This window comes from Toxotes jaculatrix, chromosome 1, assembly GCF_017976425.1.
Source record: "Toxotes jaculatrix isolate fToxJac2 chromosome 1, fToxJac2.pri, whole genome shotgun sequence".
Taxonomy (NCBI): domain Eukaryota; kingdom Metazoa; phylum Chordata; class Actinopteri; family Toxotidae; genus Toxotes; species Toxotes jaculatrix.
Window position 1 is genome coordinate 30,673,184 of NC_054394.1, and position 13,589 is coordinate 30,686,772.

The window sequence follows — 13,589 nt, forward strand, 5'->3', positions numbered from 1 at the left end:
CTTGGTGTCCTGATCCGTTTGCTGTGGAGGCCATGACTGACCTTCAGCTGTGCTCACACAGGCAGAAGGTTGCTTCACCTGTACACAACAGCTGAGTGGACAGAGCGTGGCTCAAAAGGGAAATGACCACAACGGCTTCTGTGTGAATACAAATTCTTCACCACACACTGACTCATGAAATGTTACGCACAGTGACTTCAGACAACATTCAGATCCCTTCATTTTCATTTTAAATTAATGTATTTGCAATTTTTTTTCCATAATGACAAAATTAGAACTTAAAACCACAAATCTCATTTCCTAAACATTGTGGGAAGTTCATTATGTCTAAACCAAAACATCCTCCGAGTCGGCGTCTCGCAGTATTTTTAGGTCATAGAAATTATCGGAGGATTCATCCGTGGAAACAGATGAGGAAGTGAAAAAGAAGCAGAAAGGTCAAGAAGTCCGAGAACACTTTACTATTCAAGTGAATGGGGAAGACAGCCGTCAGCCTCGTCTCATCGTCACACTGGGGTTACACATCTATGTTGTTACCCAGGAATTTCACTGGGCTCTGTGCTCACGCTTTCTCATCATCCTATCATCATCTCCGCTGAAGAACCTTTAATGTCTCTCTCTGCTGTCTATGCCGCTCACAACTTCGCCCCTGCACCAGCCCACCACCACCGGTGTCAAGGCCCCGTTCAAGGCTCCCTCTGTGACCTCAGAGTGGCATCATCCCTTTGATCGACGGGGTCAGCGCCAAAGTCTTTATTTAAAAAAGTGTCTTTCCTAATGGAACTGACTTTGAGGCTCCTCTGACTTTTCCTGTTGTGCCACAATAACGTTCACAGTTTTGGTTGAAATCTCTGAAAAACTACTGGATGAACTGTCTTCAAACAGAAACAGTTATTCTCCTTCACTCCTTCACAAACCTGTTGATGGGACACGTGAACCTGTGACTCCTGAATGTAGTTAAACTTGACTGTATCCGTACTTATTAGACTTGAGGGGTTATTAGGCCCAGGATACACTTCAGAGTCAGCTACCCATGCATGTGTTATGTTTCTGTATTTAACTTCCAAGAGGAGAAATTATACTTGACCAACATGGCCTCTGACATAATGAAAGAAAACTCAAGATTAAACAGAACTCAGGCCTAAAACCACTCGCTTCTTTGGGGCCTTGCAATAATATTGTGATACCAAAGAATCCATTATATTGACCACAAGAGTTAGTCATTATTCATCTCTTATGGTTAATGAAGCTGATTCTTTATTTGGGTTTGGATGTTTTAGAGGAAAGTTGATTGAGAGTAGAGTGTAAATCATGTGGATCAGTGGATGTATAAACAGAACGAGCTGTCTGCAGGAGGCTGTGGTGAAGGGACGAGTTCTGCCAGTACAAACTGAAATCAGTCTCAGCTTTGTATGAGCTGATAAAGATGCTTCAATCAAACATGCATCAAGAGAATAAATCACATTTCAGTGCTGAGTAAACAGTGCTGATGTGGCTGGTTTCACTCTGAAGTATGTAAGCTGGGAGGCAAAGACGAAGAAAATCCCCTCATAACGATGGAAGTGACACCAAGAGAATGTACCCTAAAAATACCGGCAGCAGCAAAAACCCTCATTTTGTTCTGTGTAGAGCTTTTTACAGAATAGTTTTCCATGTTCATGGCTGCACATTTTCTCAGCAGAGCAGAAAATAGCCTTGTGATAAAGTGACAGTGAAAAGAGAGGAAGTTAGATAGTAATTCCTAGAACCAAACGTCAGAATGAGACAGTACGGAGATGTGATCTGTATATAAAGGAGGCAGCAGGTCTCCAGCACAGATCAGACCAGATCAGCCCTGAAGATTAAAGGCTTTCATCCAAACAGAAGAAGAACATCTGTGTCTGTCGGGGAACCATGAAGACTCTGGTGACTCTCGTACTTCTGACTCTGATCTGCTTCCTGCGTCACACCTCTGCCGGTCAGTAACTCTGCTTGATTTCTCTGAGTGTGGACACAGTCTGTGGGCTCAGCTGCATTTAGGGGACAAAGTATTAACTATGTTTTTATCTGTTTACAGGTCCAGTGGCAGTGTCAGTGATACACACGGGACAATGTTGTCCACGATACAGTGAAATAAGGATTCCTAAGAGAAGGGTGACAAATGTGAAGAAGACCTCAGGCCAGTGTGTTGAAAACGCATTTATGTAAGTATATACTGAAGCTGAAGGACATGAGTCCTGCTTTTTTATTTTTGTTTGTTTGTTTTTTAATTATTAACCTAGATTGTTTCGCTCGCGCCGCAGCAGGTAGATGTTTTCAGAGAAACAGCTGTAAAAAGCCTCTGTCCTCTACCTGCTCAGCAGCAAACAGCAGACAGACTCAGTTAGAGAGCAGCTGCTGAACATAGTGGAGCATTTAGCAGCTAAAGAGCCAGATATTTCCCTCAGGAGCTGGTGGAGACCAAAAACAGAGCTAAAACAGAGGGAACACTGGACTCAGGTTCATCAGATGGACACAAATATCACTCCAAACCAAAGCTGTGCATCAGTAACACTGTGTCTGTGTCCTTATGCTTCTAACACTGTGCTGTGTGTGTTGTTTTTTTCCTACAGAGTCACAACAGTGTGTAATAAGCAGATTTGCATTGATGGCGAGAGTGCCTGGGCGAAGAACCTGTGGGTAGAATTTAAGAAGTCGGCTGCAAACGGCTCACCTCTGTCTGCCCCGTTCAATCAGGCAAAGTGTGACACACCTCGAAAAATGTGAGAATGCTGCTCCTTTGTGCATCAATGAACATTACATGTTATTTAAGTTCTTTTATAAACAGAATGTACATGTCTGTCAGTGGCTGTTGCAGCACTTTAACTGAAGTTTAATTTTAACTGATGTAGCACTACTGTTCATTACTGTTTTTCCATGAACTAATATTTAAATACTCATTCTTGTATGTATGTGAGATAGCCGTGTTCAGTGATTACAGGACATTGTTTGAAATGTACAGTGTTTCATATTCCTACATGAGGTTAGGAATAAAAGCTTTATTCTTGTACTTGGTGTCCTGATCCGACCACAACAGGTTCTGTGTTTTGTTTTTTCATACAAATATCTGTGCAGATTATCATTAATTAAATTGCTTAATTGTAGTAATAACATAATACATAAATGTTGATGTAAGTGAAGGTCTGGGTTGAGGTCGAAACAACAACTTACACTAAGTTTTGATTCAAAAAATATGAGAACAATTGCATTAAAATCTCTATAATAGCTATAATAATAATAATAATAATAATGATAATAACATGGTGATTGTAGCTTATAATAGTGCTAAATCTCTTAATATGCAACTATCATGGAGGAGAGGAATACACCATGACAGGTTTACCATCTCAGCCTGAGTGACTCAGGTTGGAGCTTTCATCAGTCACCGATCAGTGAAGTTAAAATTTGCTTCGGTTGATTTTCAACAGAATTAAACCTAAAAAGTCCTTTAAATGGGACATTTCATGCTTTTTGTGATGTTCTGTCATTCACACACTGTCATTGTGTCCTGTAAGAACGGTGCATGAGGTGAATGTACAGAGTTAACGTTAGATCTGTGATGAGTTTATGATGGACACGTGTCAATCAGGCATTTACTTCCTGCAGCTGAGCATCCTCTGCTCAGAGAGACAGTCGAGGACATTTCAGGCAGGTGGTGTTACAGTCTCGTCCCTGAGGACAGCAGGCAAAGAAGAGGTGGTGGAGGACAACAACAACAAGTGACTGTTGGACTTTTCAGTGTTTTCATTGTTTGTAGTTTGAGTGAAAGTTGTCGTGCCAGCAGCCGTGTCTGAACAAGTTCTGAAGAGGCAGAAAGAGACTTTTCAAAACGCTCCATCTGCGTCTCGAAACTCAGTCGATAACAACAGATGTCGGTGTGATGAGAGTTTAGTTGGTTTTAAATGTCTCAAAAGACACAGACAGTGAAAACAAAGCCATCAGCTGTTTAGTACATTTTCACCAGGCCAAACATTCAAATGCTTAAAAATATAAGATGCATTTTATCAGCATGTGAAATGTGATGAAAATCGCATTTCAGTTCTGCATTCAAAATCCTACTTAGATAAATGTACAGATGTGTATCAAAAGTAAAAGTACTGCAACAAAACGTCCCCTGTGACTGATGTATTAGTGTATATGACATTATTAGATTGTTAATGTAATTACTGTATAAGTGTATAAACACCATTTTACTGTTCACTGTCCGGCCCCTTCAAAAGGCCAGAAGATAAATCTGAGGGGTCATTAGATGATTCACGGAAAGAAGATGTTCGGATTCACGGATCTGTTTTCAGTGTTGGAACCTTTCTCTAAAGCTTTTCGTTGAATTACTGGAGCTCAGAGGGGAAGTGTCTCTGAAATGTGACAGAGGTAGAACACTTATTGATCTGCCACAAAAATGCACTGGAGTAAAAAGTACAATATTCCCCTCTGAAATATAGAGGAATAGAATTATATAAATGAAAATAAAGTACAAGTACAAGTATCATATAATCATACTTAGTACTGTACTGTACTGAGTAAATGTACTCAGTAACTCAGTGTCATTCATCCTGAGGCAGAAACAAAAGCAGAAGAGTAAAAGAGTTCATTTTATTTTGAAAATGCCTGATGGTTTGACAAACAGTGAGACAGGAGGAGACGTCTGGGTAGGAGGACGAGATTAATCTGGACATTAGAGAGCACAGTGTTTCCCACACACAGACTTTACCTGGGCAGGTATATTAACAGCTGCTAGAACATATTAGGCGACGCATTTTAGCATTTGTCAAAAGTGGTGGTGATTAGTGAGCGTCGGAGTGATGAAGTGATTTCATCCTGAGTCTTTAAGTTACGTTCCTACCTTCCAGGTAAACCTGCCTCCCATTGGACCAGCTGCAGTTACATTCCTCTCTTAACTTCTTTGCTGTTGCCGATTAGTTTTTTTTTTTTAAAGGTAATTTCCAGACAGTTTTTGCTTGCACTGAAAAATCAACAAGCAGAGGATATGAAACTTGCCTCTGCTATTCTGAGAGCTGAGTTTCACTTCTCGCTCTGTAATTTGACCTGTGTGCTTATTTTTAGAAATGACCTAAAAGAAGAGAAATTAGAATTTTATTCATCGATGTGTGGTGACATCAGCTCTTCAACCGAGTGAACTCGTGTAACTGATGATGACTGACTACCGCAGTTTGACTGGTGCAGTCCAGCGTTGTTGCCTGTTGTTTAGCCCCATCTGTGATTTGATTTACTCCAAGTCTTGTTTTGAATCATGGAGTCTGGTTATTTGCTGTCACCATATCAAATTATCTTAACATCAAAAGGTTTGAGAGCACAAAATAATAATTATTGTTATTATTTGTTAGAACATGAATCCCACGTGGAGTCAGATCAGGTCACAGTAAACAGAACAGGCTCAGAAGTGACAGGAAGCCTGGTGGCTGAAAACTGAACAGGTGTCACTCTGCTGTTGCTGGTTCAAATGTAGTTACACAATTCCTGTAGACTGCTAAAGTCTGATGAATTCATCTGTTACGCTCACGATTCCGTCCTCCTTCTCACACTCACTCTCAGAAGTTGGCTGAGTAGCGCTCGAATTTGTGTCGTGCTCTCTGAAAGTGTTCATCGTCAGCGTACTTCCAAATCGTCTTTGTGGGTCCTCCAAAGGAGACACACAGCTAATGGTAGCTGTGACCCGTCCTCTTCTGTAGAGCAGAATGAACACTGAGCACAAACGTCTCATGGGAATCAGTGCCACCATCGGAAAGCTAGGCTAACACGCTGCTTCTTCTTCCAAATGTTGAATGTTGTAAAGGGAAAGACGTCTTCGGTCGCAGCGGCTGACAGCTAAAGTTGTGTGAACATGTTTAAAAAAGCCTCACGTCATCGTCCGTAGGCTTTACAGCTTAATGTTCTCCATCCTTCAGCATCTTCACACTCATACTGTCCGTCTGTGCTCTTTGGAAAAACGTGCACAAGAGTAGAGTGAGATTGTAGATCAGGTTTCCTTACACATACAGTGAGGAGTAGTTAAAGGTTTAGGATATAGTGCCTGCATACAATCTATTTGCTAATGTGGAAAAAAGCTTAACATAACCTGATGAGTAGAGAGTTTGTTGAAAGCTTAATGTAATAAAACATTAACGTTAGGAAACATGAACTTTAAGTGTGATACAGTGTCCAAAGTCCTGTGGAGTCTAAAAGTGTTTGTACGGGACAGTTCACACAGTCGAGTGACGCGTCTTTAAAGTATCACTGGATAAATGTGTCCGCTCACTTCTCGCTTCCATCAGAAGGCTGTAGATGGAAGTGTCTCCTGGTGACTCTTGCTTGACATCAGTCCGTCATTTTCTTCCTTGGACACAGACGTGAGCTCATGTGGAGACAAATCGACCTTGGACAAAATCTCCTCTGACTCAGCGATCTCCTCACCTCGCTCCTCCTTCCACAGCCGCTCATACTCCTGTTTCAGCTCCTGGTACGAGCGGGAGAAGGTGTGGAAGATGGAGGTGGCGGGAAACGCCATGATGAGGATGCCACTCAGGATGCTAGTCAGTGCCACGATCTGTCCGGGGATGCTGCGCGGCACCATGTCGCCGTAGCCCACCGTGGTCATGGAGATGATGGCCCACCAGTAGGAGGCTGGGATGCTGCTGAAGCTGTGGTGGGGGTGCGTGGCGGCAAACGGCGCCAATTCGCTCTCTGCTAGATGGACCAGAGGCGAGAAGAGGGTCACGGCCACGCAGACGAACAGCAGCAGCAGGCCGAACTCCCTCATGCTGCGCTGCATGGTCAGTCCTAACGTCTGCAGGCCCAGAGAGTGGCGAGCTAGCCGCATCACGTACAGGATCCGCAGGGCCCGCAGCAGGCGCAGGATCAGACTCAGCTTGTCCAGGTAGCCTCTGCCAGCGCCCATGATGACCTCCTCCTGTGACTCATCTCTGACGTCGACGACCAGGGACACGTAGTACGGCAGGATGGCGATGGCGTCGATGATGTTGAGTGGTCCGCGAGCGAAGGCCAGCTTGCTCTGAGCGTTGACAAACCGCAGCACAAACTCCAACGTGAACCAGGCCACGCAGATGGACTCCACCACAAACATGCTGTGACACCTCTGGGAGCACTCGCCCTGCGACACAGACACACACAGTGATGAAAGGACAGGTTCATTCCACCTACTCTACACCTGAAGATCAGGTGTCTGTATCCAGTCTCTGCATCATGTTGCATTTACTGTGACGTCTGCTCACTTTTTCATAACATCATTTCAGCGTCTGTGCAAAGTGAACGATTGAAACTTTTTTTAATAAAGCTACACAGCATTTAAATTGATTTCGTTTGCTAATACAAAATTTCTTTGACAGTGAATGTAAAAAAAAAAAAAGTGTCTGCTGTAATGTGAAGAATCAGTCATTAAAATGGAAAAAATCAATTTCCATTTCAGTGTGAACAAGACTTTTCAATGACCATTCGTCACAAACGCTGGAGTGGCCCAAAGAAAAAGCTAAAATTACAGCCCTGTGAAACGCAGGCTTTTCTAACTGCACATAATGAGCTCCTTTATGTTTACTGACAAGAAAAGGCTGGAGGGCTGGTTTCATTAGGCGCTAAAATCAATACTTTTAATCTAGAGTCCAGAGGAAATACAAGTCCTGAAAATAAGTGAATTATTTGTGAAGGACGTGACAGTCAGGAAACGAGGGCCAACTTTCTGAACCTTCTGCTTGTAAACATGTTTGTAACTTTCTTAATAATTTCACCAGTTTACTGGTTATAACTGGGCTTCTACAGACGCTGATATTAATGTTCTTTAGCAGCACAATTTTTTCTCAGGTTATTATTCAACATTCTTTTTTAATATGTTTTATTGTTATGTTTGGTTTTCATGGTGCAATTTTATTAATCCGAGACAGTTTTCTCATAGTGATGTGTGGTTGGAAAGGTAACGATGGGATGGCGTTCACGCCACTGGTCAGCTGAACGTGGCATTATGCTACTGCTCCTCACTCATTACTGGAGCATGTTGTGGAGATTTGAGCTAGTGACAGTTGTTAACTGTCACAGGCAAAAAACAAGAAGCTGATATTTCTCTGCTACTGTCTGAAGTCGAGGGGCCTTTGTTTCTTAAAGTACTACCAATTTCAGTTTCCACCACCTGACAACCCTGCAGTCATGTCCAGCTTTCATTCAGATTTATTTACCTGACAAAATGAATAAAGTTCAGTTACAGCAGGTGATCGATGCTGAACTTTATATGTCTCACAGACAACACTGAAAACCGTCCTGGTTTCAGTCTCACCAGTGCTGAAACAAATGAAAAATAATTTTCTTGTCTTGATGAGAGTCTCAATTTGACCTCACATACAGTACATCAGGGAGGAATCTATCCACCGTCTCCGCCTTAGTTACAAAATCAATGCCACAGCCTGTTTTCCTCTGTTGACTCAGACTAGAGTTACAGCAGAAATCCAGGGCTGAACAGTCACATTGACTAACTCCACAACCCCTCAGCCAACACCAGGACTTCACAAATGATCCTGACTTCAGCCAAAACTTTATTAGATAATCTTACTTTGCTGTTTTGATTCATATTTATCCATTTTTATTTACCTGTCTTGACTTTTAACGTGTTTAGTTAATGGTTGATTTATTCAAACACCATAATTATGTTCTTGGCTAAGATTATTGACTGTGCTTTATACTGTGTGGGAACATTATTATTATTATCACTTTGAAGACGCTGTGAATGCAAACATTATCGATCCCACGCAGGGAAAGTGAAGAACTGTAAAAATGAATGTGTCACATTTCAACTGTTTTTCAGTTTCCACTGCTGATGTGTTAAAATGGCTTTCTCTCATTTACCCAGACTTTTACTTAAAACTCAAAGCTCCTACATTTAGATGTTTTAATGTGATCAAAGCGTCTTTCTAAATATTCAGATGACTTAAGTTTTTCTGTTGCATCTGACTCATTTTTGTTGTTCATTTTGTTGCTGTGTGCTTTGTGCCTGTTGCAGTTTTTGTCTGATTCTACCACTAGGAGACACCAAAGCCTTTTAGCTCCCGAGGAAAGTATCTGACTCTTTATCTGCTAAAAGCTCCACTTTCTTCACCGGTGGCCAACTGTGTCCATCATCTGGTGCTGAGCAGGCAGCACAGCGTGTTTATCAGTGCTTTTCAGCTAAAAACAGCTTCTTCCATCTGGAGATAGCATTGATGAGAGTGGTTTGAGTTAATGAAGGCGGTACAGCTGTTTGGCTGGACGACGAAAACAGCGAGCTGAGAGACACTAATACGCTCATCGTCATCAGGGATGGAAGAAATGTTCAGATCCTTAACAGCCTCACATCCACAGCTCGACTTGAATAAAAGTACATAGATATAACCAGCAAAATGTACTACAAGTACGTAAGTTTTTTAAATTATGGAGCCCCAAAGGTCCCAAAAGATTTTATTTTATTTTTTATCTTAATGCACACAAGATATTTTGTGCACACAAGTTATTATATAATAAAACAAGATGGACAATAACAATAACAATGATGTCACATACAAGTTCTTCTCTTCATATCAAGTGAATTGATGAAAAATATCGATAAGTGCAGCCTAAAGATTTGATAATAGCTTTCTTGAAAAAAATTAACCATCAGCACAGACTCTTTGGAGCTTGTGGTTTATTCACGTAAAGGAAATAGTTTCACTGAATGCCTCTTTTTGCTTTGCTAAAAGGCTGTAACATTAGAACACATTCAGAAAAGGAAATGTGAAATATCTTTACATCTCTCATCAGGACAGAGAGGTTTTCGTCAGCTTCATACTCACCCTGGTCTCTTCATCTCTGAGGTCCGGCATGGTGCTGATGCACAGGCTGATGACGGTGACCAGCACCATGATGACAGAGAGGCAGGCGAACGTCTTCCCGGCCAGCCCCGAGTGAGGGTTTTCCACCACTTCTCTCAGCATCCAGATCAGCCTGCGATATCCCTTCTCAACCTCTATGTTGCTTTTCTTCAGCATCACCCTCTTCTGCCTCCACTCCTCCTCCTTACGCTCTCTCTCGGCCACCTCCTCTACACGTGTGATCATGCGGCGACGGCAGCAACGTTCCATATGACCCGGGTCCACGCCCCAGTAATCGAGCTCGTCGTGCAGCGACACGGCGCACAGTTCTCGAAGCAGACGCAGTTTACCTGCAGCCAGGAAGTTGAGGATGACCCTGAAGGCTGTCGGGTTTCGGTCAAAGAAGTACTCCTGGCACGTCTCGTCGTAGTCGTCGCAGAGATGTGCAATCTCCTCAGGGGTGGTGCAGAAGCGAAGACGTCCCAGTCGACTCTGGGGAAACTTCTCCAGCGTGCTCCAGGGGAAAGTGTAGCGGTTGCCTCCAACATTGATGAGGACCTGCAGGGTGTGGTCGACCACGTACGTGGCCTTGGGGTCACGAAGCAGCTGGGCACGCTGGAAGTAAGCGCCCTTGATGGTCTCAGTCTCCGGGATCTCAGTGAAGAAGCGGTCAAGGCTGCTGTCGTCACTGCTGATGGAGTAGGTGCTGAAGTCGTGGTTGGCATTGCTGATGATGGGCATGCTGGCTGCAGGATGTGGGACAGAGGTCTTTGTGTGTCCAGCTGACAGAGGTTCTTCAGACTAACCAATCAACTGTGATGAAAACAGAACAAAAACAAAAGTCTTTTCAATATCGTGTCCTTGTGAAATTGTATTTTCTATAAACATTTGTGGCCTCATCAGTCCTCATCCGTAAGCATTGATTTTCATTGGTTCACTGATATGCAGATGACACCTAACTCTATACAGCTGTTGATCCTGAGCCCTTTCTTCTCTTACAGCTTTACTGGCAAAAGATCGTCCACATTAGACAATGACAGTAAGAGAAGGAAAACGCTGTTTGGGAAAATCATCGACTTTTCCTGTATTTATGCGCTGATGTGTTCCTGTTTTGCTTCTTGTCGCCACCGGTCCCTTGTTGGTGGTTCTGCCTTCCCCCGCTTCCTTTTAATAGCTTTTTACTTGCTGCTAATACTATTTTAACCAAGAATCTGCCACTTCCTATCACATTTCAGAGAAACTACTTAACAGCTCATATTTGTTGGAACACTTTAAAGCTCAGTAAGTTTCCGACACTCTGAGCCGCAGTCAATGTGTACACCCACGTGTTTGCTTTAATTATCTAGACGCGTCTCAAGAATAATTAAAGCAAACAGGATGCACCTGACCCCAGTTCAGAGAACCACAGTAAATGGTCTGAACACTTCTGTGAATGAAAGATTTCAGTTTTTGATTTTTAATAAATTTGCAAAAAGTTCTATTTAAAAAAAAACTGCTGTCATTATGGGATATCGAGTGTAGCTTGATGGACATAAATAAAATACAGAGGAGAAAGATTTTATCTATCTTATTTAAAATTAAATCTTCAACAGTGACGTGTACAAAGCGATGACGACTTTCTGAAGGGACTGTTTACCAAAAGCAGAGAATATTCACATTAGTACCGTGATCCTGTTTCAGATCCAAATCTTTAAAGCCACTTTGTGCCAAATTTTAAAGCGTCAGACTCTGGCGCCCCCAGGTGTCAGTATCAAAACAGATTACCATGCACGCCACCAGTTTTCTGTATTCCTGTATTTTTCCTAATACAAACACTAATATGTTTCCTTGTTTGTATCAGGGTGTGGACGACACCTTTTTGACCACAGTGGATAGTTTCTTTTCAACCTGACATCCAGTTTTACCTGCTAACATGAAAAAGCACACTGTGTGTTTAACTGCTCAGTTAATCCAGTTTACATGAAAACACATTTTCTCCCTCACTTACTGTTTTCTGCGCAGATAGTTTTGTTTTTTATTTTGCACAGATTTTTTAGAGCATCATCTCTTTCCAATTAATCCTGGAGATATGCAAAAAAAAATAAAATATCACATCGCCTGTTCAGTGAAACTGAGGGAACTTGGATCATGAGCACAGTGGATCATCAGTCCAAAGTCTAAACACCTTCTCAAAGCTTCCAGCTTCTTCTGCGTGGAGGCCAGGAATGAAAGCCCAGACTCCTTTCACTTATTTACAAAGAGATGGTGCCGTTAAAATTTTCAAATGCAGAATTTATCGGTGCTGTGAGAATCACAAAATAAATTGAATTCACCTCCATTGTACTGGAGGCAGAAATCCCAGAGATGCGTGTCTGAAAAATAAAAAACAGACCGAGCTATGTTTGATTTTGCTGCGTTGCCTTCATGTGGCATTTATCCTGATTTATTACTAAACACTATTCTGATCATTGATTAACTGATTAGCATGTTACTGTATCCCTGAAAGCTTCCTGGTAAGATACTGACTGTCAGTGGTGGAAATGAACAAAGTACTCACATCTACTCTGTGACACCACAGTACAGTTTTGAGGTATTTTGAGTATTTTCATGTAACGCTACTTAATACTTCTATTCAACTTTATTTTAAGAACAGTTTCAGTTATTTGAAGATGATATAATTTAATTTTATTACTTTTGTAAATCAGTATAATTATGAACGCAGGATTTGAGATTTTTTTTTTACAGATCTCAGTACTTCTTCTCCTTCCACCACAATGTAAAAATAAATAAGTAAAAAAACATAAAAAATGCAGTTGTTCCATTACACACATTATATTTCTAAATGAATCCATATATCACACATAAGTTTGCTGATCCTTTCTGTCCCTGAAACCAACTTTTAAGTAACTCTGTTATGAAGGTGATGGATGTATTGTTCATCCATATTAATCATATAATCTAGTGCATGTTCCAGCTGCCATGTCCAGTCTTTGACACTCACCTAAGATGAAAGGAAGGTGTTAAATACATGGTCATATGAAAAGGTGGAGAGATCTGTGCCTTTGTTATCCACTGTATCGTAACTGACTGTTGTGCGGTCTCAGCCTGTTGATGCTGTTTATGTGTGTGTTGCTGAAAAATTTTGTTTAATCTCAGTGAGATTTTTAAACATGAATCATACATGAAAATACAGAGCGAGGTAAAGTTGCTGTAGGTTACAGGACAGTTCAGTTGTTTACATTTTTCTTATGAAATCAAATCTAAGCAAAAGTTGTAGTTGGGAAAAAAAATGAAACTAATTTTGTTCACTCACCTCAAAGGGCGCAGGTGGGCTGCCTCTGCTCTTTAATGTCTGTTGTCCCTCCTGTGCATTTTCTCAGCTGTTGCTATAATGAAGAAGCTTCTCACTAATTAAGACTGAAGCCAAATCCTCCGCATAATTGATCTTATTATTAATCAGAAGAAGTGGCGGCAGAGGCAGAGGCTCAGATGTCAGGCCGACGAACAGGTGCAGCAGCAGAGCGCTGGTTCAGTTCATGAATCCCGTCTGAAGTTTGCAGGGCCGGTGTGTGTCTGTGCAGGATCACCGGTCTGCAGCGGACGTCGCTTCTCCGGCAGCTTTGTTGAGTTGGAGCGAATTAAATTACTCTGATTTCTTCGTCCTCGGCGCGTCGCTCCGTTTCCATTGGTCCCCGCAGCTTCCGAGGAGAGAACAAATGCGATTATCTAACGGCGGCGCCCTCCTGAAACCTGCTGCTGTATTTTCATCTG

At 42.0% G+C, this 13,589-nt stretch overlaps 2 protein-coding genes across 2 annotated transcripts; one reads left to right on the forward strand and one right to left on the reverse strand.

Moving 5' to 3' along the window:
• The first annotated feature begins 1,812 nt into the window (after positions 1-1,812).
• Positions 1,813-3,141, forward strand: LOC121183332 (C-C motif chemokine 17-like). Its single transcript, XM_041040372.1, has 3 exons — positions 1,813-1,957; positions 2,057-2,183; positions 2,592-3,141. Exons 1-3 carry the CDS (start codon positions 1,894-1,896, stop codon positions 2,743-2,745), a joined length of 345 nt encoding a protein of 114 aa, XP_040896306.1. The 5' UTR covers positions 1,813-1,893; the 3' UTR covers positions 2,746-3,141.
• Positions 3,142-6,104: 2,963 nt separating this feature from the next.
• Positions 6,105-13,242, reverse strand: LOC121182539 (potassium voltage-gated channel subfamily G member 4-like). Its single transcript, XM_041039109.1, has 3 exons — positions 13,132-13,242; positions 9,822-10,652; positions 6,105-7,126 (listed from the first exon to the last, which is right to left on the reverse strand). The coding sequence occupies exons 2-3, from the start codon at positions 10,578-10,580 to the stop codon at positions 6,287-6,289; spliced, it is 1,599 nt and encodes a 532-aa protein (XP_040895043.1). The 5' UTR covers positions 10,581-10,652; positions 13,132-13,242; the 3' UTR covers positions 6,105-6,286.
• Between the last annotated feature and the right edge of the window lie 347 nt (positions 13,243-13,589).

Excerpts from the sequence above, each read along its gene's own strand:
- LOC121183332 (XM_041040372.1), top strand. The coding sequence starts at position 1,894 with ATGAAGACTCTGGTGACTCTCGTACTTCTGACTCTGATCTGCTTCCTG. Across the intron at positions 1,958-2,056 it reads CCTGCGTCACACCTCTGCCG|GTCCAGTGGCAGTGTCAGTG; the intron begins GTCAGTAACTCT and ends ATCTGTTTACAG. Across the intron at positions 2,184-2,591 it reads TGTGTTGAAAACGCATTTAT|AGTCACAACAGTGTGTAATA; the intron begins GTAAGTATATAC and ends TTTTTCCTACAG.
- LOC121182539 (XM_041039109.1), bottom strand. The coding sequence starts at position 10,580 with ATGCCCATCATCAGCAATGCCAACCACGACTTCAGCACCTACTCCATC. Across the intron at positions 7,127-9,821 it reads TCAGAGATGAAGAGACCAGG|GGCGAGTGCTCCCAGAGGTG; the intron begins GTGAGTATGAAG and ends TCTGTGTCGCAG.